The sequence below is a fragment of the Herpailurus yagouaroundi genome, unplaced genomic scaffold (genome assembly GCF_014898765.1).
Source record: "Herpailurus yagouaroundi ecotype Mexico unplaced genomic scaffold, PumYag 141, whole genome shotgun sequence".
NCBI lineage: Eukaryota > Metazoa > Chordata > Mammalia > Carnivora > Felidae > Herpailurus > Herpailurus yagouaroundi.
The window spans coordinates 14105551-14132281 of record NW_024412396.1 but is presented as its reverse complement, the minus strand read 5'-3'; the positions used below and the strand labels follow the sequence as shown (position 1 = coordinate 14132281).

The window sequence follows — 26731 nt, the reverse complement described above, 5'->3', positions numbered from 1 at the left end:
AATAAATTTCCCTCTAAGCTTTGTTTTAGCTTATCCTGTAAGTTTTAATGTTGTGCTTGTGTTTTCATTTAGTTGAAATATATATATATATATATATTTAGAGAGAGAGAGCATGCAAACAGGGGAGTGAGTAGGGCAGAAGGAGAGAGTAAGAGAATCTTAAGCAGGCTCCACACTCAGCGCAGAACCCAGTGCAGTTCCCACAACCCTGGGATCTTGACCTGAGCTGATATCAAGAGTTGGACACTCAACCAACTGAGCCACCCCAGGTGCCTCAGAAGTTTTTAAAAACATTTTTTTTTAATGTTTATTTTTGAGAGAGACAGACAGACTGAGTGGGAGACAGGCAGAGAGAGAGGGAGGCATAGAATCTTGAAGTAGTCTGCAGGCTCTGACCTGTCAGCACAGAGCCTGATGCAAGGCTTGAACTCAGGAACCGTGAGATCATGACCAGAGCTAAAGTCAGATACTTAACCGACTGAGCCACCCAGGTACCCCAGAAATACTTTTTATTTTATTTATTTATTAAAAAAAATTTTTTTTAATGTTTTTATTTATTTTTGAGACAGAGACAGAGCATGAACGGGGGAGGGTCAGAGAGAGGGAGACACAGAAGTGGAAACAGGCTCCAGGCTCTGAGCTGTCAGCACAGAGCCCGACGCGGGGCTCGAACTCATGGACCGCGAGATCATGACCTGAGCCGAAGTCGGCCGCTTAACCGACTGAGCCACCCAGGCGCCCCCAGAAATACTTTTTAATGTCCCTCTTGGTTTCTTTGACCTGTAGTTAAAGAGTGGTTTTTTGTTTTGTTTTGTTTTTTAATTTTCAAGTATTTGATGTTACCACAGATTTCTTTCTGTTGTGATTTCTAACTTAATTCGTTTTTGGTCAGAAAATACACTTTATGTGATTTTAGTCTTTTTAAGGTTTTGAGACATTTCATGGCTCAGAATATAGTCTCTCTTAGATGATGTTCTGGTGTGCTTGAGAATGTGTATTCTGTAGTCATTTAAAAGATTAATGTATGGCAATGATATGATTTTTAAAGAACAAGGAAGTTCTTGAATAAATGGAATCTTACGCAGTATCTATGAGTGATAGGCTTGATAGTATAAAAAGAAAAATTCTCATTCAGAATTCCTGTAGGGACTTTTTACTATAGCGTAACAGATTTCTCCTAAATTTATATGGGAAATCGCAGGCAAAGTATATGGAAGAGTAAACAGATGGTAGAAGGAAGATGGTGTTGTTGTATATTTCCATACCCAATAATGCTATAATAATTAAGATAGTGTCACCGTGTAGGGATGGACAAGTGGATAATGGAAAATAACATGGAAACCAGCTGAAGACCTAGCCTTATACATAGAAATTTGAATTATGATTGAGATAGCATTTCATTTCATTATAAACCCTAAAAGAGTTAGTACCACAACTGGCTCTCCATTTGAGTAAAAAAATCTGTTATTGCTATACAGAAATAAGTTTATGATGGGTTTTAGGTCTTAACTGTTAAAAGTAACACTTTGAAACTTTTTAAAGTGACCGTTGGTTTATCTTTATTACTTTAAGGTAGGGAAGTATTAAGAAAAGCATTGGTGAATTGACTATATTGAAATTTAAAACTTTTCTACATCAGAAGATACTTTCTCTCCCAATCAAAAAAAAACATGGCTGAATTGTTTGGAAGTATATATCTCCAATTCAAAGAAGTGACATAGAATTAGTAGGCAGTATGTATAAGGAACTCTCATAGTAAACAAAATAACATAATTGAAAAATGAACAAATGATATCATAAGCAATTTGCAGGAACTTGAATGATGAAAAGATGCTTGGTGTCACTAAGAAACATCAAATGAAAACATTATGAAGATATGTTTTAGAGCTTCCACCAGTGTTTTGTGTTGCCAAGAATGTGTTACCATAGCATTCTCATACACTACTAGAAGTACTGCTAACTTTTTCAACTACTTTAGAGAGAATTTTCTATTATTGAGTGAAGTTGCAAGTGAGTAATTTCATTCCTGGTAATATATCCTGGGGAAATTCACATGTCTACAGGAGGTTATGAACAAGAACCTTTATTATAGTATTCCTGAGAATTGCAAAAAATTTGAAAACAAACCAAATGTCCTAACATAAGTAAGATTATTGGAACATAATGGAATAGTAAATATATAGCAGTTAAAGTGAATTAATTAGAGCTATATAGATTAGTGTAGATGAATTTCAGAAGCTAATGTTGGATGTGAAAAATAACTTATAGGAAGGCTTATTTTGTATGATACATATAAATGTATGTTTTTTCAAAAACTATTAAACTTCAAACTTAACCAGATTTGATTAGTTTTCCACTTATGTTCTTTTTCTGTTCCATAATCCAATCCATGATGCCACACTGCATTTAGCATATATAGATTTTTTTTTTTTAGGGGAGTTGATTAAAGACTGGGATTTACATAGTATTGCTTTAAGAAAATGAATTTGCTTGAACATAAGAGAATTGCAGATATAACAGTTAAAAAAATTTTTTTTAGTTTATTTTTGAGAGAGAGAGAGAGAGACAGAGTGCAAGCAGGGGAGGAGCAGAAAGAGAGGGAGACACCGAATCCAAAGCAGGCTCTAGACTCTGAGCTGTCAGCACAGAGCCTGATGAGGGGCTTGAACCTATGAACTGGGAAATCATGACCTGAGCTGAAGTCAGAGGCTTAACCGACTGAGCCACCCAGGTGCCCCCAGTAAAAGTTTTATTTGAAATATTAAAGCTTATTTTTGTATGACAACTGAAACTTAACCAAATAAAATCTAGGCTTGATCTTTGTGTCTGTGTGTTTTGTATATGTATAATCTTGAGGTTATTAGAAAGAATAAAAAATACAGTATTGGAAAAAATAGCTGTGGAAAAAAATCTTGTTATTGGTATAAGTTTTAAACATATAAACCAACTCTAAATATTTTATTGATTTATAAATAAATACTCATAATATGAAAATATTTTTGGAAATAATTAATACCAAAATCTGGATAAAGACTGGGACAGTTTTTTTCTGGGGAAGGAAAGAAGGAGAATGATTTGAAATGGTCTCAAAGGAGGCTTCAATGATACTTGTTAGATAAAACCTCATAGATCATGTAAATAAGTGAAAATTCGAAATTATAAGAAACACAGGACTATGTCAGATATGTTCAGACCAAATGGTTGGTCTCTGGATGGTTATTAATGTAATTTTAGTATTTTATTATAGGATTGAAATATTGTATAAATTAAAAGAAACAAAGATGGATTTGAATATTCTGAAAAAGAAAATTACTACAATGAAAATGTTTGTTAGGGAATATTAGAGTTACAGAAGTTTATGTGGTTAAATGAAAATTTTCTGCAGTGGTTTTTATTTGTATTAGTGATGGAGGAAGTACTTAATTATATTCTTAGTGTTAAATAAGAGATGTACAGAGATTGTTGTATTAAATGCAGTTTTGTGTTTAGGGTTTGTTTTGATAGAATAAATCATGTCTAATTGCAATAGATGATGTGTTGTAAAGGTGACTTTTTAAATTCCTTTCTGGTCCCAAGATTATGGCCAGAGGGATATCAGGGTCACCAAGAATAACTTGGAGGTTGCCAAGGACTTGTTTTAAAGTGTTTTCAAGTCTGACCGAGAACTCTGACATTTGGAAACAAGTAAGAAAATATGAATGTTTAAAATCATGTCTTCTTTTCAGGGTTGATTTTAAAGAAACTACTCCACACAGGAAACTCCTTGAAGGTATGGTTGTCTTTCTTTTCTATGACTTTTTAAAAACTGAGTAAAGCATATAGTCTCTTGTTCTACTTTTCCTACATCAACTTTTTTCCTAAAGAATTTTGAATTGTTTACTTAATTGAAGTGAATTGACTTAAAATATAGCAACATACTCAGTATGTGTGAAATATGTACTAGGTTGATTAGGCTATCGAAAAACTATTGTTGGGGTGCCTAGGAGGCTCAGTGGGTTAAGTGTCTGACTCCTGGTTTCAGTTCAGGTCATGATCTCATGATTCTTGGGTTTGAGCCCCTCATTGGACTCTGTGCTGATGCTGGGGAGCCTGCTTAAAATTCTCTCTCCCTTTTTCTCTGCCCCTCCCTTTTTCTCTGCCTCTCCCTTGTTGTCTCTCTCTCAAAGTAATAAACTTAAAACAAAGAGAAAAACTGTTGTTTGCCAATGCATTGAGTGATTCACTAGAAATACTTTACTCTCTGATCCCAGAAGATAAAAACCATTTAGTCATTCAATAAATTATTCTTTATATTACCATAACTATGCTTAGATGTAGAGAGAAATAAAGGATCTATATTAAAAAGTTGGTTTTATTTCTTTTTCATTATCTCATTGTGCTGTTATAAGAGAAGCTACCTTGTCTAAAAGCTTCTCATTGTAGGTTAAATGAAAGTTTCATTTTGTAGGTAGGTTTGGTGTCAAGGCTTGGAATAACAGCATGAAGGATTAAGTCTTCCTAATTGTTATCTTGTTATCTCCCTAAACTGTGAGGTTGGCAGCTGTTGAACAGCTTTGACAGTGGCCGTTTACCAAGCTGTGGTAGGCCAATTTCCAAAGCTACCAGTGAGGTTAGGTTAGTGAAGAACTTGATGTTTTCCTTGTCAGAGTTTGAATGTTTTTCTGTCTTTTCCTGTTCTCTTCATGGGAGAGAATTTATACATTGATTCAAATATTTGTTGTCTTCTGTAGATGGGTTATTGTTCTAGGTGCCTAGAATAGAGTAATAGGTCACAATTTCTGTTTTGCAGGTTAGCAGCAAATAATAAGTACATGACATAATTTCAGAGAGTGGTAAGCCTTTTAAGGACAAGAACATTAATTTAGCAGTGCACCAGGATCCCCATTACGATTCTTCATTTTACCAAACTCATTATAGCAAGGAACAGTTATTGCCCTCTTTCTTCTTGTATTAGACCATCAGAAATGATTTTCTGATTTTCTACAAATGGAAATTATAGAACAAAGATTACCTTATGGCTTTCAGTAGTAAGAGGCCAAGTTTATTCTGTAGTTGTTCAAATCTATGAATTTAATTTTACAAGTAATGAGAGCTCAATAAATGACATGGATGTAATAGCTCTTCCTCCTTCCCTCCCTCCTTCCTTCTTCCTTTCCTTTCCCTCTTTCTTTCCTTCCTCTGTCTTGCAAAGTAACATTCTCTAATCATCTAAAGAATTTTGGCCTTAAAAGTAAGAAAATATTTCCATTGTAAGTAAAAATACTGTTTTTATTTTATTTTAGATCAGGCGGGAAGGTGTTCGTCTTTTTTTATTATGGTTACAAGCTCTTCAGAATAACTGTAGCAAAGAACAACTTTGGATGTTTTCTTGCTTAATTCCTGGATTTTCAGCACTACAATCTGAACATGGACCTCGAACTTTAGATAATCTCATTAATCCTCCACTCAACCTTCAAGAAAGTAAGATTCATGAGATCTTATTCATTAGTATTTAAAATTTTCTGTGTAGTTAATATAGGTTTAAAATGTCTGTACATTTATTAACTGGGTAATTCAAGGCCATATTGTAAAATGTAGGTTTTATTATTTTTTAGGTATAATGAGGCCAACAGATCAGATGATTGTTGTTAAAAAAAAAAATATATAGTTACAGTTCCCGAGAGGGCATGCCACACCAGGGAGGGTGGCCACATGGGGAAGTACCAGGGTCAATCAGGGGTAGGGTATCATAGGCAAGAGCCTATATGATTTCTGTAGGTAGAATGTGTGAAGCAGTGTGAGCAGTTCTGTGGCTCATTTGGATAATTTTAGCAGGCTCAGGTGCAAACGGACTTTCCCTCATTGTCACTCAGGTACCTGGGTGATTAGGTGAGGGGAATAGTGGCCTTGAGTGTGAGGGCCGAATAGAAGTGGGGAGTAGAGGTGTGTACTCTGGACTGGATGGTTTGCACCTTCAAGGAATGTTCTCCAGCCCATGTTTATGATCTCTAGGAATTAGCTAGCCAGCCCTGGGAGGGCCATTCTTCTCTCCCTGGCCAACAAGTCTTCTGGCATCAAAGCATCAGAAACACCTGGTTAATATAAGCCATTTTTACATTTATCTTTCATCTCTAATTCTCATAAGTCCTCTTGTATCCTTGAGTTAATTTGGATGTACTTTGAAGTACAAGAGTATTTTATTTTGTGCCAAGAGGACTATAAAGAAACCTACTTTTGTGAACTTAATTACTGGGCTAATATTTACTGAGAAACAGGTTTAGGAATATGCCTGTACTAAACTAGGTGCTGCTTAGGAAATATTTAAGAGAATTCAGCTAGTTGTTGGTTTTCTTGAATTTGTGGTTGTTACAATGAATGTTTTTGAATATTTGAAAATTTTTGAAAATGTACGTATTTCTTATTTTATACATGGACTTTTGTAATCAAGGAACTAAGATGTTTCCTTTTTGAGAGGGAAATAGCATTTCCTTTTTTGAATAAAGCGTTACCTTAAAGGGTAATCGTGGTCATTACTAGAGTACTCTGTCCTTTAATTGATGAATAAGCTCATTATTTTTGCTGTTACTCATCATACTATGGAATTTTGGAATGGACACACTTAATGTGAATTTTAAAATATCATGAGAAGTTTTTTTTCAAGCAAGATTTACTCTTAAGCCCTTCATATCTGTCTGTCCATCCTTGTCACATTATCTCAGTCAAGGGCTTATGAAACAGCTGTTATTAAACTTCATGGTTGTTGTGATGGATTGTCCGGATGATCTCAGATTTATTTCAAGCTTCAGTCATTAGAACATTTTCAACCAGTATTTGTTGCATATGTGTTTTACAGTTAATGTTTTTTGGACCACATTATTTCATTGTTAATTTTGTTTTGTAATTATACTGAACATTTCTTTTGTCTTTGGATAGCTCAAGTCACTATAGAGGAAATCACTCCTCTTGTCCCCCCACAATCAGGAGACAAAGGACAAGAAGATCTCACAAGCTATTTTCTTGAAGCACTTTTAAAATATATAGTAATTCAGGTATGTTTTATCTTCTTAAATATCACCCCTCTTACCATCATTTTTCCCTCTCTTACCATTGTTCTGTTAGAGTAGATATTTGCTTATTGTCCTGAAGGAGGACAGATTTTTGCTTTTGAAAATGTACGTTAGTATGCCTTTCCTGGAAAAAAAAATCATTGGAGGGATTATTAATCCCTTAGGGAGCTAGAGAGAGAAATTTTTAAGTAGACTGTTTCATGTATAAACCTTCTTATGTGGTCCAGTTTCTAATCCTTTCCTTTATAATCAGCAGCTGTGGTCTTTAAAAAAAACCAAATAACTGGTTTAGGGATCAACCTGCCAAGAAGCCAGTAGGGAGGTAGGCTGAGAATGGGGTGTGGGTACAGGAATGTAATTTATACTTCAACCTGTTTGTACTGTAAATTTCTAAGTGAATGTATTTTGTAAGGTAACCTCTTCATCTCTGCATAGGAAATGTGCATGTTCTGATCAATGGAAACACTCGCATGTATACATTTCTTGTAACTGTTCCAAACATAAAAATTCCCCATGCCTTAGAAACTAACATTATAAAGTTAATTTGGACCCTGAATGAGATTACCAAGATTTAAATCGGATTCCACATCTTACTGATAGTATGACCTTTGTTAAATTAACCTCTGTGGCTTAAAATAGACATAAAAATAATACATATCCTACTTTGGTGTTTGAGGGTTAAATAATTAGTGCAAAGTACTAGAATAAAAAAGTACATGATACAAGTAAGTGTTCTGTGAATAGTAGTTGTTACTGTCATTATTATTACCAGTTTTTCTTTTTTAAAAAACAACTTTTACACTCCATATAGGTTTTTAAATGTTTTGCTGGTTTATTGAGATATAATTGGCATACAGTAAACTGCAATATTGAAATATACAATTTGATGAAATTTATTATATGTGTACAACATGCAGCCATCACCACAATCAATATAATGACCATATCACCCCTAAAAGTTCTCAGATGCCTTCATAATCTATCCTTTTCCACTCCTAACTGCTTCCTAATCCCAGGCAACTATTGATCTTTGTCACTATAGTTTGCATTTTCCATATTTTTATGTAAATGCAATCCTGTAGTACATACTTTTTTTTGGTCTGGCTTCTTTTTTCCATCATAAATATTTTGAAAATCATCCATATTGTTGTATATTTATAGTTTGGTTCTTTTTATTGCTGACTAGCTTTTCATTGTATGGATATACCACGCTTTGTTATTCAGGTGATAATGAGTTTCCAGTTTTTGGCTATTGCAAATAAAACTGTGAATATTGATAAATAAGTCCTTGTGTATACGTAAAGTTTCCTTTTTTTTTGTGGGTAAATACCATTAGTCAAACAGCTAGGTTGTAGAGTAGGTATATACTGATTTTTTAAGGCACTACCAAGTGTTTTCCAAATGGTTGTGCCTTTTTACATTCCACTAGCAATCTATGAAACTTAAAAGTTGCATCACATCCTCATCAACAGTTGGTATGGTCAGTATGTAATTTTAGCTATTCTAAAGTGAATGTATAGTGGTATCGCCCTGAAGCCTACTCTGTGCTTTTACCATCCCCCTACTTAGATATCTTCCTCCCCCTACTGAAATTCTCACACCCTGTGTTTTACTGCTCTTTCCCCTTCTATCCTCACCTCCTTACTTCATGGACACTGTCCTCACCTCCTCGTGCTCAAAGTCCCCACTGGGCAACTGCCTCTACTGTATCCCCTCCATGGAGGCCCTACTTCTTATGCAAGCTCTGATTACCTGCACTTGACTGCCACTGCTTTTACTCCTTCTCTACTCTCACATATACCTATTTTGTATGACTTTTAAGGCTGAATTATTCAGGATGGGGCAATGGGGAAAAGAACATTCATATCTTTGTCATTAGTAGAGCTGAATTTGAGTCAACTTTGAAAATTTTCCAGAGCATACTTTAACTTCTCTAAGATTTTTGAAATATAACTTATATAATGCATTTTCATGGCATTAAACCCTCATTTTAAGATTTGTCCTTTATATATATTTAGCGTGTATATCTTTAGAGTGTAATAGATTAGTGTATTGCTTAAGTAACCTTTTACAAGCTTGTTTATAATAACTAATAACTGTTTCTGTTTCATGGAATGATTCTCATTACATTTTTTATTATTAGGTAAAAAGTTTAGAATGGAAGAACAAAGAAAACCAAGAAAGGGGATTTTCATTTTTGTTTTCACATTTTAAGAAATATTACTTGCCTTATATTTTCCCAAACATCTGCAAGGAGAATAGTTTATATCATCCTGTACTTGGTAAGTAGTCTTTGGAATTTTCTAAAAGATCACATGTAAGAATAAAATATACTTCGGGGCGCCTGGGTGGCGCAGTCGGTTAAGCGTCCGACTTCAGCCAGGTCACGATCTCGCGGTCCGTGAGTTCAAGCCCCGCGTCAGGCTCTGGGCTGATGGCTCGGAGCCTGGAGCCTGTTTCCGATGCTGTGTCTCCCTCTCTCTCTGCCCCTCCCCCGTTCATGCTCTGTTTCTCTCCCAAAAATAAATAAAAACGTTGAAAAAAAAATTTAAAAAAAAAAAAAGAATAAAATATACTTCATTGTAAAGCTGGCATTTGTTACCTGAAGAAGACTGATAACTTTAATATTTTTATTGATTCCTTAGAAATATAACTTGATTCATACAAAAAGTGGAATTCTATTAATAGGAAAGTTTCACTGAGAGTGAAGAGATTTTTTTTAAAAAACATATTCTTTGGGTCTCACCAATTGGAAAAGTTAACCTACCAGCAATATTTGTGATTATAAATTAAACTTAATTCTAATATTGGTATGATCCTTAAACTACATTATAAATTTTTTAAGGCCCCCCCAAGGGTTTGATTTAGTATGTCTTATTTAAATTATGTATGAATAATTACAGTGTCATATGTTTTGATGATATATTATCCAGTATTTAGTGGCTGTGCCAAAATGGCTGTGTGAGCCTTGAAACTAGAACCTTCTTGACAAATGTTGGGTTAGAAGCAGACCTTCCATATATAGGAGGCACTGGCAGTCTGTATGTGGAAATGTTCTTTTTGAAGAAAGATTTTCCTATTTTAAGCTTTGCCAAGTTTAGGCAACTCATAGGTTTAGGCATAACCATTAGAGCTAGTAGAAAGGAATTAAATTAGAGTAGCAGATCTTTGCCATTGAGAACAATATTTCCTTTAAAAATATTTTTGCTGTAAAAATCAAGGAAAAATTCTCATACTTTGTATTACTTCAAAATTTGTGTCTCAGTCTTAGGTTAATTGAAGTGAGTTCTCATTAATTTCAAATGGCTCTGGAAGGTTCTCTACTTAGGCAAGATTCATTGAGCTTTTCAGTGATAAAATTGCAAAAACACATTTCCATATATCAGCCATATATGGTTCACTCTTGTAGATTCCATGCTGATTTCTAGCAAATTATTTTAAAATGTCATTTTTGTACCAAATCTACTTCTAAAACAAGAGTATCATGACAAGTGTTTTCTCAAATGTTTAAAAATGCATATTTATCTAAGCATAATTCTTATTTTGGTCTTTGTTTTCCTTTTATTTTTCATAGATATCCCACAGGTGAGACCAAAGCCACATTATGTTATGATAAAGAAGGATGCTGAAACCAATGAAGCAATCTATTGTACAAAGGAGCCTTTCATTAAGGCTCGGGTTATTGTCATTCGTTGGCTGGTTTCTTTCTGGCTTGAGCCAAAGCCACATACAGGACCTCATATTCCTGGGATGGAAGGTGAAGTCTTGCCAAAGAATATTCAGGTAATACATCACATAAGGCAAACTTGTTGAAGTTAAAAATGGCTTAAGAGATATGTCTGTGGATTTAAATTGCCTTATGTGTAGAACACATTTAAAGCAAATGATAGTATTTTCTTTGTATAAATGTATTTTATGAATCCAAATTTTAACAATTATTATAGAACTGATAGTTTTTTTAATAAAAAATAAAACTTGGAAGACATAGAAGATAATTCTAGTCATATATGAGTCTCAGCCTTTAATTTGTTTCTGTATTTTATATTAGTTGTGCAGTATTAAAAATATTCTGAATTGTACATACAGACTCTTGCAGTTGGAAGCAATCTGTAATCAAATGGTTGTAGAACCATCATAATTCTTTGTAGATTTCCAAAGCATTCACAGAATGCTGACTTAAAATCTTATCTTCCAGGGTACTTGGCTGGCCCAGTCCATGGAGCTTGTGACTCTTGATCTTGGGGTTGTGAGTTCAAGCCCCGTGTTGGGTGTAGAGATTATTTAAATATAAAGTCTTGGGCGCCTGGGTGGCTCAGTCATTTAAGCACCCAACTTTGGCTCAGGGCATGATCTCACGGTTTGTGAGTTCAAACCCACATCAGGCTATCTGCTGTCAGCGCAGGAGCCCACTTTGGATCCTCTGCCCCCATATCTCCCTGTCACTCCCCACTTGCACGTTCTGTCTCTCTCAAGAATAAATAAACATTAAAAAAAAATCTTTTTTTAAAAATTTTTTAACGTATATTTTTGAGAGAGAGAGAGCATGAGCAGGGGAGAGACAGAGAGAGAGGGAGACAGAGAATCTGAAGCAGGCTCTAGGCTCTGAGCTGTCAGCACAGAGCCCGATGCAGAGCTCAAACCCACAAACTATGAGATCGTGACCTGAGCCGAAATCAGATGCTTAACTACTGAGCCATCCAGGCAGCCCCCCAAAAAATAAAATCTTAAAAAAATAACGCCTTGCCCTCATCTCATTTCCCCTTTTTTCAACAAGGGCACTGAGTCTAGAAATGTGATATAAAATTGTACGGCTATACAATGGAGGGACTAATCTATAAACTTCTAGTATTTCTTAATTAAATAGTTGGTCTTTTCATACTTCATTATCACTTTCTCCTTTTTCCTCAGTGTGTGTTTTTCCTGAACTTATCTATATTACAGTATTTATTTTATAATTTTTATTTTCCTTTTCTCAGATTTTCTTCATTTAGCTTAAAATATCTTATACTGTGTGTGTTTTTGTATGACTTCTTAAATCTTTCACAAATTAAGTGGAGGTATAAAGTGGATGTTAAATTGATTAGCACTCAGAATATTTCAGTTATATTCCCCCTTAGCCTTTATTTATCTGCAGCCGACTATGGGTATGTTTTCCCTAAAACTTTGTTTCAATGTCTCTACACAGAATTATTAAATATAGAAACTCTCAAACAGAACTATTTTCCATGATCTCAGAACTTAATGCACTAAAATCATGGAGGTTTTGATTAGGAAGGCATATTTGAGATTATTTACTTAAACCCTCTTGTTTTATAGACGACAAAACTGAGACTAAAAATTGAGTAACTTAATGGAAACGAATTTGCCATACCATGATATAGTGCTACTACTATCATAACATGGTAGTAATTTCCTTATCACCAACCTTACTTTATCGCTAGTCTTAGGCTTCATCTTTAGTCATGGTGAAAAATCTTTTAAGTTAGTAGAATATAGAATGTTCTCTTGAGTTTGTTTCTTTCTTTCCTTCCTTCCTGCCTGCCTACCAGCCAGTCAGCCTTCCTTCCTTTGTTCCTCCCTCCCCGTTTCCCTTCCTTCCTTCCGATTTTATTTTTAAGTAATCTCTACACCCAGCATGGGGCTCAGACTTAAAACCCCAAGATCAAGAGTCGCATATTCTACCAGTAGCCAGCCAGGCACCTCACTCTTGAGTTTTTTTTTATATTTTCTTTAGGCGTCATTTCTACTTCTGTCATAATTTTTTTTTTTTTGCCATTCCTTTGTTTTTTTTGTAACTTGTTTCTACTGCAAACATTCTAAAAGCAAATTATAGGTGGATAGATGATTAGTGAGTATCACTATATTACTTACGTGATGAATTATTTGGATTGCCACTTAATTATTTAGAATGGATTCTAAATGAAATCTATGCCTGGGGTGCCAGGGTGGTTCAGTCCATTGAGTGTCCATCAGATTCTTGATTTTGGCTCAGGTCATGATCCCAAGGTTGTGGGATCAAGCCCTGCATGGGCTCCATGCTGAATGTGGAGTCTGCTTAAGGTATTCTCCCCCCACCCCCCCCCGTTCTCCTTTCTACCTGTCTCCCCTGCCCACTCACTCTCTCTTTGAAAAAAAAAAAAAAAAGTCTATGATCTATGCCCAGTTTTAAACAATAGTGTAAGTTATTTGTGGAATGCTTTGAGTTCTACCAGTATTTGCTATTAGAAAGCAAAATCTCAGGGTGCCTGTGTGGCTCAGTAGGTTAAACATCCAACTCTTGATTTCGGCTTAGGTCTTGATCTCACAGTTCGTGAGCTCGAGCCCTGCATCAGGCTCCTCGCTGGCAGCATGGAGCTCTCTTGGGAGTCTCTCTCTCCCTTTCTCCTGCCCCTCCCCTGCTCTTGGCTTCTCTCTCTCTGCCTCAAAATAAATAAACTTTAAAAAAAAAAAGCAAAATACCAAATTAAATGATTATGATATTCTCCCTCTTTTCTTTTTATTTTAGAGAGCAGCTGCTAGTTTGGTATCCAGAGAAGAAAACAAAAATGATAATGCTGATAAAGCAGATAGAACTACAGAACCAGAACAGTCCCATTCTAATACAAGCACTCTCACGGAGCGAGAACCTAGCTCATCCAGTCTCTGCAGTATTGATGAAGAACATCTCACAGACATTGAAATAGTTCGCAGAGTTTTTTCTTCTAAAAGAAGTAATGTAAACTTTGTCACAGAGATATTTCGTCAGGTAAAGTATCTTTCAGTAATTTTAATTTCTAATGTAGACTTTGGTTTTTAATGTTGAATATACTGACTTTCAGCTATTTAAAATTCCTAATAGAAATGTTTGTTTGTTTGTTTAAGTTTATTTATTTTGAAAGAGAGAAAGAGAGAGCATGAACAGGAGAGGGGCCCAGAGAGGGAGAGAGAGAATCCCGAGCAGGCTCCAACACTGTTAGTGCAGAGCCCAATGCAGGGCTCAAATTCACAAACTGTGAGATCATGACCTGAGCCAAAACCAAGAGTTGGGCACTTCACCAACTGAGCAACCTAGGAGCCCCTTAATAGAAATGTTTTTTAAAGTTCATATTTAATTTTAAATTTAATTTTATTTTTAAAATTTGCTATTTTAATCTTTTAATATTTTCTATTATTTATATTTTTTAGTTTATGATGAGTTTAGTTTAATAACCAACCATGCTCCTCTTTCTGTTATTAGAACAGTTTTCTTAGTTACTCACTTTCCGGTTTGAAACTTTATTTCCTACCATTTGATTAGTAAATTAAAATTATTTTATCTTTCATTCTCTACAGTCAGTAAAAAGTGGTTTATGAGTATAAGAAGCAATGTTTTCATTGCCTTTATCCTCCTTTCAGAGGCTCAGTTTTGTCTTCTAAGGCATTCTGAAATTAAAGTTGCGTAAGGTAGATATTTGGGGACTAAAATAAAGAAATGGAGAGAAAGAAAAAGAATAAAAAGTATCATATAAGGATAGCTAGAAATTCCTAAGTGCACATTCTCAATTACATAGAAATTTTATGGAAAATAAACCTTATAAAAACTAATCATTTGCTCTTAATAGCAAAGGTACTTAACTTTTGCAGGTAAACATCATTGAGTTTTGTAGCTGAAGGGGATCATTCAAGTCTCACAGCAAGAAAGTGGTAGATTTGGGACTAAAACTCCCAGATCCTGGTTCCCCTGGCAGTGCTGTTTATACTACATTGCCTTCACTTGCCAGGGAGCTGTCTAGGCAAAGCACATCTTCACCTCATATACATATTTATTGATATGCAAAACAGAGGCATCATTAGCTTTGTAAAGAAACAAACTTGCTTTGGCTTGTCTCAGCAGCACAAACACTAAACATTAGAATGATACAGAGAAAATTAGCATGGCACCTGCACAAGGACCACAGGCAAATTCATGAAGGGGTTCTATATTTTTGTGTTCATGAGTACAAAATGTATACAATTATATACAAATAGATTGTTTCATTCAACCCCAATAAAGTGACTATCACAATAAAAAAAAAAAAAAGGAGACCAACTTGCCTTACCATTTTGTCCGGCTTTGGCAGTGGTTCTGGTTGCCAAATTTTACATTTTGAGTTGATAGACTATTTGACAAATGGGAAGGGAAAGATATTTGGCAAATAATGTTGGAATAATTTACTTGGGGGAGAAATCAAAGCAAGCTTATAGAACTATTCGGGTTTTCGAGTAATAAACTTTGTATAAGTTTATTTTTCTAGGAATTTGTTCATTGCATTTGTTTTCAGATTTGACAAAAAGTTCATTACATTCTTTTATAAACTTTTTAATCTCTGAAGCATTTATATTCATGTTCCTCCTTATTCCTGTTAGTATTTTTTTTTCTTTTTTTTTTTTTTTTTTTAATGATTCTTGCTAGAGATTTGTCATTTTATTAGTCTTTTCAAGAATGAGCTTTTGGCTGTTAGTCCTCTCTGTTTTATACTTGTTTTTCTGTTTTATTATTTTTTGCTCCTTGTTATTTCATCTTTCTACTTGATTTTGTTTTTTTTTCCCTAGCTAATTAATTTTAGTCTCACATTTTTCTCAAATGATTTTTGAGGCTATTTATTTACCATATGTACTGTTTTATCTATATTTTACAAATTTTGGTGTATAGCATTTTTTGTTATTATTCACATGTAAATATTTTCTAATTTTCATGTTAATACCTTCTTTGACCTTTGCAATATTTATCAATTTGTGTCTTCCAAACAGTTTTCTGGGGTTTTTTTTCTTACAAATTTTGATGTGATTCTTTTAGAGAATATAGTCTGTATGATACTAGTTATTTACAATGAATTGAAACTTATGGCTCAGAATGTAGTCATTTCTCATAAATGTCCTGTGTGCTTGGAAAGAATGTATGCTTCTCTGTTGAGTTCAGTGATCATTAACGTCTGAAATTTTCTATATCCTTACTAAAAGTTTTTGGTCAGTTTGACCTTACAGTTATGGGAGTCTTATACTCTGATGATTTGTCAGGTTTATCTTTGTAGCTCCATAAATTTTTCTTTGTATATTTTCAAGCTGTATAATTAATAATTAAATACATACAAGTTGAAAGTTTTATATTTAAATGTGGCTCAGCTGTTTAAGCATCTGACTCTTGTTTTTGGCTTAGGTCATGATCTCATGGTTTATGAGTTCGAGCCCCATGTTGGGCTCTGCACAGTGCAGAGCCTGCTTGGGGCGCGCGCGCGCTCTCTCTCTCTCTCTCTCTCTCTCTCTCTCTGTTCCTCCCCCACTTTGCTCTCTCTCTTTCAAGATAAATAAACCTACAAAATTTTTTTTCAATGTGAATTAAACATTTTATTTTTATGGCCCTTTTCACCTACAAAAATTATTTTTGCATAAAGTCTATTTTATTTACTATTAGTGGATTTATACCACTTTTTTTTTTAAGTTTATTTATTTTGAGAGAGAGAGAGAGAGAGAGAGCAAGCGAGCAGGGAAGGTACAGAGAGAGAGGAAGAGAGAAACAGTTGCAAGCAGGCTCCATGCTGGCAATGCAGAGTCCAACATGGGGCTGGAACTCACTGAGATCATAACCTGAGCCGAAACCAAGAGTTGGATGCTTAACTGACTGAGCCACCCAGGTGCCCTAACTTTCTTTTTATTATGAACTAGCCTCTGGGGTGGCTGGCTGGTTCAGTGGGTAGAGCATGGAACTCTTGATCTCAGGGTCATGAGTTCAAGCCCCCTGTTAAAAAAAAAAAAAAAAAGAAAAAAAAAGTAGCCTCATACATTTTTTTAAACAATCTTTTAATTTTTAACTCTTTTATATCATTAGATTTTGTATGCCTCTTGTAAATATGGTTTAATTTTTAAAAATCTTTGTCTTTTAGGGGCACCTGGGTGGCTCGGTCGGTTAAGTGTCCGACTTCGGCTTGGGTCATGATCTCACGGTCCGTGAGTTCGAGCCCCACGTTGGGCTCTGTGCTGACAGCTCAGAGCCTGGAGCCTGTTTCGGATTCTGTCTCCCTCTCTCTCTGCCCCTCCCCTGTTCATGCTCTGTCTCTCTCTGTCTCAAAAATAAATAAACGTTAAAAAAAATTAAAAAATAAAATAAAATAAAAATCTTTGTCTTTTAAATGGAATATTTATATTTATTATAATTATTGTTTGGATTTATTGGTAGCATCCTATTTTGTTCTATTTTTTTTTACCATGTTTGTATTTCTTTTGTGTCATTGTCTTATTTTTTGCTTTCTTTTTAATTGATACTTTTTCACTTTGCATCCTTTTACTGTTACTTGGTTTGAAAGTTATATTCTATTTCTTTTTCTTCAGTGATTATTGTATAAATTTTAACATACATAATTCACTTTCCAAGGACTAAAGTTATTTTTTTACCCTTTTTCTAATCAGTACAAGGATCTTAGAACCTTATTACTCTTAACCCCCCCCCCAACTTAACCTACTGTTATTATTGAATAATTCAGTTCTATTTTATGTGGTTGTGGTTTAACTCCAGTATTATTACTGTTCTGTGCATTCAGTATTGATTTACGTTTAGTTATCTGTTTACATTTTCTGTGATTATGATATCTTCCCTTCCAGATTTTTTAGAATCCCTTTCCTCTGCTTGAATGAAGTTCATCATTTAGTGGATGATTCATCATTTTAGTGGATATCTGTTGGTATCAAATACTAAAAATTTTTGCCTGTCTGAAAATGTCTTTTATTTTTGAAAGACTTTTTCTACTGGACATAGACTTCTAGATTAACAATTATTTTCACCCAGCACATTTTAGATACTCAGATACTTTCCCACTGTTCTTTGTTTTACATTGTTGCCGTTGAGATGTCAACCAGCAATTGAACTAATAAGTCAGCTATCTTTGCTCTGGCTCTTTTTAATATCTTCTTTTAGTATTTGGCATTTTACATTTTACTGTGGTATGCCCAGATCTAGGTTTCCTTTCATTTATTCTTTAGGGGATATTTTAGGCATACTTCATTTATGGATTAATATATTTTGGCAATTCTGGAAATTTTTCAGCCATTATCTCTTTAAATATTGCCTCTGTCCCATCTTTTTCTTGTCTTTCCGGGACTCTGACAAGATGTATGTTAGATCTTTTTTACCTTAAGTGTCTGTTAACCTCTCATTCATATTTTCCATCCCTTTGTCTCTCTATGCTACATTCTGGGTACTTCCTTTTTAATTACAACTGCTTCTGGAAATTGGCAAGTCTGCTCAATTTGATTGTTTCTAGTTCTTATGTTTTACTTATTTATGCTAAACATAGTTATTTTATATTGATTGATCATTGTAATATTCCTGACGTGTTTGTAGATCTGATCATACCATATTTTGTTTCTATGTTCTCTTTCTTATTGTGGTGTATTCTCTTAAGGTTTCTTCCAATATTTCGTGATTTCAGAAATTTAGAATTTTGACTCTGAGCTTTTTCATCTTACATCTTCATTTGCTGATTTGGTTTATTAAAGGTTGATTCTCTCAGAAATGAGTTGCTTTTGCTGCTTCTAGGTGCAAAGAGACACTAACAACCTGTCGTTAAACTGAATCCTTGATTTGAGGTTCAAGCTAGCCACATAATATGAACACAGAATATAAAACTATGTTAAGGCTAGCTTTTAGTTACAGTGTGTCTGGGGAGATTTTTGTTGTTATTGTTATCTACTCTGCATCTAGGTATGGGCAGTTTTGTTTACAAACTTTTAATGGTTGGGTTTATTTCTCATTCAGCATTGCACTGACAGTATGTAGTTCTGACTTTGTTTAGTTTTCCTGTTGTTCTCCCTGCTTTGGCACAATAGGTCCATGGAAACCAAAGTAATTGGTTCCACTCAGAGTGAAAGCCAGCTTTCTTGCTCCTCCTAAAACTTAGCTCACTGAGTTTGGATTTCATATAGGTTTTTATTTTTGAATATTTTTTTCTGCTTTTTGGCTTATCAATGCATTTAAAAAGATTAAATTTGGGGCACCTGGGTGGCTCAGTTCGTTAAGCATCCAACTCTTGATTTCGACTCAGGTCATGATCTTGGGGTCATGGGATTGAGCCCCGTGTCCGGCTCCATGCTAAGCATTGAACCTGCTTGGTCTCTCTCCCTCTCTTTCTCTCCCTTCCCCTCTCACACTCTATGTAAATAAATAAACATAAAAAATTAAAATAACAAAAAGATTAAATGTATTTTTAATATACATTTTGATTTTTCAATCAGAAGGTTTGTTGAGTTACTAGTCCACCATACTCTTGGAAACAGAATTCCCCTTATTGAGTTTTTAATAATGCTCTTTATATTTAAAATTTTTTAATTTGCATTTGCTTATTTTTCACATCTGCTCTAGTCCCTTTTTGCAGTGGTTCATTCATTCTTTATTCATATTCATTTTCTTAAGTAAAACATGTTAAAATGTTCATTTTATATTCCTTATTCTACTACCTCTATCAGCTAGTTTTTATAGTTTTGGCCTTCTTGGTTGTTGTTTCTGTTTTCACCCCTGTTTGTTTATTTTGGGTTTTTGTGTTACGGATTTACATTTCTGTGAAATTTTGTGGGAATTACTTTGAAACTTGGGTTGAAAGATGTGTTCCTGTAGAGAAGAAATGCTCTTGCTTGTCCCAGGTATTTGGTGGTCCTGTCAACCTTGGTTTACTTTACTTATTTTTAATTTAATTTTATTTTAATTTTTCAGTAAGCTCTATTGTATGCCCAGTGTAGATCTTGAACTCATGACCCGGAGATTAAGAGTCACATACTCTACCAAATGAGCCAGCCAGGCATCCCAGCCTCGGTTTACTTTAAATTATAATTCTCAGTTTATGATTCTGCCTACTTTGCACCACTCAAAGTTATGTGATGATCAGCCTGAGAATATGAATTTGCAGGAAAGGGTGTTCTTCCCTCCTATTCCCCTACACGAAGTCAGTAGACAAGTTTCCTCACTGACTCTTCTCTGGAGTTGAGATTTTTTGCCTTCCCCTCCTAGCTCACCTTTGTATTCAGGTTGCCTACATTGGTGTCAGTTTTACACATAGGAGCCTGATCTGTCTCTCCCCTCTGAACAGGTAGCTATTTAAACCCAACACTCTAGGCTATCCAGGGCAATAGCCAGCAGCTTCATTGCTCACTTCCTGTCTGGATTAATACACACATTTTGGTCTAGACTCAGAATATCCTTACAAGCTGAGCCATTCATTTAAAAAGGTCTGTTGTATTTTTTGATGCGACAGTTTGTAGGTGTTCTATGCAGGAAGATTCCAGGATATCTTTTAAATGATATTGCTGGAGACTGAAGTCCTCGGAGATGTTTTTATTCTGATAATTATTTTTTAAGTGATTTTTAAGGCAAAACTTAAGGAAAAATAAATTTGAGGATGGTGACACCAGTTGATCATTCATGTTTTGAAAAGGGATTAATTTCTAAGATTAGGTATATAGTGGGAAAGCTATTTTTACTTGCACTAATGCTGATAAATTTTCAAAATTGAGAATTTGTGAAATAGTTTCTTTCCTTACTTTGAAGGCTCAGATGTTCCACAATATAGATAAAATACTCCATTAATTATCAGGTATATGACCATGTAATGACTTTGCCCCTAGCAGTCCCAGCTAGAGCACAAGTCTTTCTATAGGCAAATAAGTTTAGTAGAAATATGTTTACTTAATGTTTCTCAAAATTATCATCCTCAAAGCTTTCACAATTACTGTTTTCCCTATCTGAATTTCCATCCTTCAACCCTCCTTTCTTTCCTCCTTACCCTTTATCCCTTTTTTTTTCTAACCTGATACTCATCTTTTATTACTTTTAAATATGGCTACACCAGAGAAGTCTTCCATGACCACCCAAAAATAGATGCACCTGTATGCATATGCACACACACAGACACATGCACACATACACACACATAGTAAGTATCTTTTTATGATGTTTTTGAAAATTATTTTCTTCATAGTACCTCTTCTGAGTTTTATATTTATTTAAAAAATTATTTTTAAAATTTTAATCTTTTTTTCTACCCTCCATGAATACTTCTCATATTCATTCATCATATCCTCAGTGCCTGGCATAGAGTAGGCACCTAATAAATATTTGGTGAATGGATCAAGAAGTTCTGTAACTGTTGAGTACCAGGTACTTTATTAGTGCTACCTGAGGGCTAACATTTATTTCTAGAAACTAACTCTTGAAATAATTTGTTATATAGTTGATGATGTTATTTTAGGGCCAGTGTAATGATTGAGTTTTACCTCAGATGAAGATATTTATATTGTTATTTGTCTTTAAAACAAAGATACAACTATAAAGCATAAAATCCCCCAAATCATTTGAAATGATAAAGTTATTCTCTATGTTCAATAGAAAGGCGTATATGCACTCCAGGCATTATATATTTATGTCTGTATATGTATAATTATATCTGTATATGATAATACCTACATATATAATATTTCATACATATGTATATAATTATATGTGTGTGTAAATTTTTTTTCTGCAAGGTCACTTTAAGGCAATAGATTGAAAACTGTGGTTTGAGGCTTCTGGGAAGTCAAAACGATTTTCATGACAAAATAAAATTTTATTTACTTTTTTCACTGTCATTTTTTCATGAGTGTGAAGTAAAGTTTTCCAGAGATACCTGATATGTGATATTGTGTCAGATTGAATGCAGAAACAAGCAGATAAGAGAATCCAACTGTCTCCCATTTATTTATTTTTAAATGTGTATTTATTTGAGGGAGGGGGCAGTGAGCAGGGGAAGGGCAGAGAGAGAGAGGGAGAGAGAGAATCCCAAGCAGGGTCCATCTCAGGATCTTGAGATCGTGACCTGAGCTGAAATCAAGAGTCAGATCTTAATCGACTGAGCCACCCAAGTGTCCCCCCACTGTCTTTTATTAAGCTAAACATTAATGATATTTGCAAAAATGTAAAGCAATGTATTTTGGAAAACCTGTTATTTGTGTTAACATATAGTAGGGTAGGGGTTCTGAGACCAAAATGCAAACCACTGCTTTCAGAAGACAGTGGGGTGCCTGGGTGCCTCAGTTAGTTAAACATTGGACTTTGGCTTGGGTCATAATCTCACGGTTTGCGACTTTGAGACCCTCGTCAGGCTCTCTGCTGACTCAAGCTCAGAGTTTGGAGCCTGCTTCCGATTCTGTGTCTCCTTCTCTCTCTGCCCCTCCCCCACTCGGCCAGTCTCTCTCTTTTTCTCTGTCTTTCAAAAATAAACATTAAAAACAATTTTTTTAAGTTAAAATAAAAAGACAAAGAATTTCCCGGGTCTGCTGAATGCTCACTGTACTTGATTTATCTTAAAGAATGTGTTTATCATAATCTGGGTTGGTTAATAATAAAAAAATATTAAAAATTCAGAGATCAGCGTGTTTTATTACTGTTTATTCACTGAAGAAGAGAGTCATAGCTACCAAATTCACAAAACTGGATCAGATTATCTTCAGCTAATACTGTTAAATATTTGATTTTTCTTTCTCCTGTTGTTTTGATTCCATCTCCATGTAGTTTTTGTTTGTGTCGTAGTTTTATGGTCATAGAATCAAAACTGGAGATGACCTCTTGTAGGTCTATCTACAAACAAAATTTGCTGAACATATAGATTTAAATATGTTTTTTGAATGATAACTTTTCTTATTATAAGTTAATAATTGACGTGATTGGTGCTTCTTCATAGGGACAAGGTGCTGATGTATGGTTTTGAATGTTCTGGTTTCTGTGACAGTTACTTCTCGTTGTAAATGTATAAATCGGCACTCTGGTTTTTGTGCATCTGTTTTTTTAGCCATGGCTAATCTCAGTCTTTCCATAAGTTTCATATTTAGTGTGTTGGCAAAATCAGACTTTAGAGCTTACAAGGACAAAGGTTACATATACACTCTGGGTTTTAGTAAATTCATTAGGCCACTTGGGATATGGTGTGACAGTTTATGCATTAATAAATACCAGCTCTGGATATTATTAATATTTTTTAAATGATTAAACTTTATGTTTTAGATCAGCTTTAGGTTAATAGTAAAATTGAGCAAAAACTACAGAGTGTTTTCATGCTAATTTTTAAAAAGTTCATTTTTCAGTATCTGAGAATAAAACTTTTGAGATTGAGATTTTTTTCTTATACTTTGAACCTTTTTTTTTTAACATATTTTATTTTTTTGAGAAAGAGAAAGTGAGCAAGGGAGGGGCAGAGAGAGAGAGGGAGATAGAATCCAAAGCAGGCTCCAGGCTCTGAGCTGTCAGCACAGAGCCCGACGTGTGGGGCTCGAACCCACAAACCATGAGATCATGACCCTAGCCGAAGTTGGGACTCTTAATCGACTGAGCCACCCAGGCACCCCTGTACTTTGAACCTTTTTAAGAAAGCTGAGATGTTGCTGCAATTATGAAATAAATATTCTTAGAGCAGACAGTCATGATCCAAATCATATCATTGACCATTAAGCTGCTAGAATATGAGAATGAGAGTTTGGGAATGGGTTTGGTTTTTTAGATAAAAGAAAGTAGCAAGTATGTAAATTGCTAGGGAATTAACAACAGCAAATAAATAAAAGTTACCAAAACTGCATTAAATGTCCTGTTATTATTACACATTAACTTTTCATCATTATCTTGGAAAGCTGATTTTCTTGGTTAGTTTCATTCAGATAAAGTACTTGACCCCATGATAATTATTAAATATACCTACTAATAGCTCTATAGGAGGAAGTGCCAGGGTTTTAGGTAAAGGTCTTGTGGCTTTTAGAGTCGAAATTAATAGGTACTGGTTGTAAAAGGAAAAATTAAAAGCAATTTAATTCCATTTATGTGTGTAAAAAGAAAGTCCAGTAAAAATGTAACCACATGAACACAAACATGCATAAAGAAAGGAATTTGGGTAGTGAGATTAAGAGTATTTTTACTGTTGGGGCCCCTGGGTGGCTCAGTCAGTTGAGTGTCTGACTTCAGCTCAGGTCATAATCTCATGGCTTGTGAGTTCGAGCCCCACGTTGGGTTCTGTGCTGACAGCTCAGATCCTGGAGCCTGCTTCATACTCTGGGTCTCCCTCTCTCTCTCTGTTCCTCCCCCACTCACTCTGTCTCTGTCTCTCAAAAATAAATAAGCGTTAAAATTTTTTTTTAAAAAAAGTATTTTTACTGTTTTGTTTTTGCCTGCCTGAATTGTGTAAAAAGTTTTTTTATTGTGAATATGTTACATTTTTGTGATGAAAATATTTACTTTTTTTTAAAGTTAAAGCAACCCAGAAAAGTACATAAAGGAAAGAATAATTATAAGATATTCCTTTTAATATTTTAAGTATTTGCCTTATTATTTAACTTATTTAACTTTATTATATGTAAAATGAAATAAAACTGCAATGTTTTTTCTTTATATGCTTATAGTTGCCTTTTACATGTAATTTGTATTACTTCTTGGAGTCAGATTTAACTTTAATTAAGTTCCCATATCAAAGTTTATTGTAGTAGTAATCTAAAAAAATAAGTTACAAATGTATATTATCAAAAGTGATATTTATATTAAGCTTTGTAGGAGCATAGTTATTTCATGAAACGAATATTTTCATTCTGAGATAGCACAATTGAAACAAATTTTGGCTTCTTGCACTTGAAATCTGTGTCTATCTACTGAAAGCATTTCTTTTTTTTAAGATTTTATTTTTAAGTAATCACTACACCCAGCATGGGGCTTGAACTCACGACCTGGAGATCAAGAGTTGCATGCTGTCCTGGCTGAGCCAGCCAGGTGCCCCTACCAAAAACATTTCTGTGTCATCGTATATACAAATTATTTGGAGACAAAAGTCTCTTTCTGACAATGAATTGATTGACTTTAACTTTTTAAGAGTCATTTATATCATACTTTATAACAAGATAAAAATGCATGTATTAGCGGTTTGTGGCAAAGAAAAAAGTATCACTATGTGTGTTCTCTTTTTTTTCCACTAGGCATTTTTATTACCAATTTGTGAAGCAGCAGCTATGAGAAAAGTGGTAAAAGTATATCAAGAATGGATCCAGCAAGAAGAAAAACCTTTGTTTATGCAAGAGCCTGAAGAAATTGTGATCTCCTCTGCAGACTTACCTTGTATTGACAATGTCACAGACCGTGTTATTTCAATGGAAGAAGGAGAAAAGAGAGAAGAGGTAAACTGATAATACTTACATATTTTAGTATAAGTTTAATAGATGAGACTTTCATGAAAGTATAACACATGAACATACATATATTTAATAGGAAGTTAAAGATACCTTTTAATATATTTTGCAGCTTAGGTAATATGGTAGTTACCTCAGTTACCCTGTCTTAAAGCTCTTTGATGTCACAACTTTGAAAAATTAATATTGAGGTTATATACTGATTCTTTAATTCATTGTCTAGATCAAAATTAGATGCCATTATAAAAGGTGTAATAATTGAGACTAATAGGAGGGTGGCAGAGTACAGGAAGATCCTGAGCTCACCTCTTCCCATGGACATATCAGGGCTACAACTACATACAAAGGGACACTCACAGAGAAAGACCTGAGGACTAGGAGACCAGTTCTTGCATAGCTAAAGATAAATGAAAAAAACATGGGATGCCTGGCTGGCTTAGTTGGTAGAGCATGTGACTCTTAATCTCACTGTTGTGAGTTTGAGCCCTATGCTAGGTGTGTAGAGCTTACTTTAAAAAAGAAGAAAGAAAAAGCCACCTTGAGAAGGGTAAGTGTGGCAGAGAGGTAGTCAGGTTGGGAACCAAACCTCCCGTCCAGCAACCCACAAGTGGTTTGATTGCACAGACACAGAGGTTCCTTTCTTGAGGAGCAAGGGGATTGAGCCCCACATTGTACTCCCACACCTAGGATATCTGCACAGGAAAAATGAGCCCCCACAATGTCTGGCTTTGAAAGTCAGCAGAACTTAACTTTAGGAGCTTTCAAAATCATTGGGCCTTAACTCTGGGACAGCTGGTGCGGGTGGGGGGTGCTGGTTGGGGAGGACTATAGGAAACTGAGATAATGCTCTTAAAGGTCCCGCACACAATCTCACTCACTCTGAGACCCAGCACAGAGGCAGCAGTTTGCAGAGCACCTGAGCTATACATGAAGAATATTTATTGACTAATTTTAGGACATATGCTGGAGGGGCAGGGGTCTGTAGGGACTTTTCTTTGGAAATGGAAACACTAGTAGGCACCATTTTCTTGCCCTTATTTAGCTAGCTGTCTTAAGGGCTCCAGTTCTGACACTCTCCACCTACATTGCTAGCACCAGTTGCCCCACTTTGGCACTCCCCTGCAAAACCAGTCCACCCCTCCAGCAGACTCCCTCTTAAGCTGCTCCCACCCTGCCACACCCAGTGGGCAGCGTTGACTGGGACTGGTGTCCCTCCAAAGTGACTCCTGCCCTGGGGAAATGAGAGACTGGTCCTGTCTACCAACACACGCACAGTATCATGCCTGGGCCTTTCAGCCAGCTGTGCCAAGGTCCATCTCCTCCCACCAATGCACCTATAGCAGTCCTGCCTGGGCACTGCAACCAACAGGCCCTGCCTACCAGAACGTCCAAGCAGTCAGAGCTCATTCACAACTGAAGGGTGCATGCTGCACACAGAGGAGAGCACCTGGTTTTGGTGATGGCAGGGGAGGGGATTGTGCTTCTGGACCCCAGAGGACACCTTCCACACA

The 26731-nt window shown here is 35.2% G+C and overlaps 1 protein-coding gene and 1 non-coding gene across 14 annotated transcripts in view; both read left to right on the top strand.

Annotated features, from left to right (window-relative positions):
* The window catches only part of RALGAPA1 (Ral GTPase activating protein catalytic subunit alpha 1), a 278603-nt gene that overhangs the window by 55484 nt on the left and 196388 nt on the right, over positions 1-26731 (top strand). For all 13 annotated transcript variants that reach the window (XM_040476948.1, XM_040476949.1, XM_040476947.1 and 10 more), the window contains exons 5-11: positions 3726-3769; positions 5283-5460; positions 6913-7028; positions 9190-9328; positions 10621-10829; positions 13552-13791; positions 25011-25208. In XM_040476948.1, coding sequence (XP_040332882.1) covers positions 3726-3769; positions 5283-5460; positions 6913-7028; positions 9190-9328; positions 10621-10829; positions 13552-13791; positions 25011-25208 — 1124 coding nt within the window. The remainder of the gene's footprint in view (positions 1-3725; positions 3770-5282; positions 5461-6912; positions 7029-9189; positions 9329-10620; positions 10830-13551; positions 13792-25010; positions 25209-26731) is intronic.
* On the top strand, positions 14888-14991 carry LOC121032433 (U6 spliceosomal RNA). The gene has a single exon (XR_005791266.1). It is a non-coding gene; the product is annotated as a U6 spliceosomal RNA (small nuclear RNA).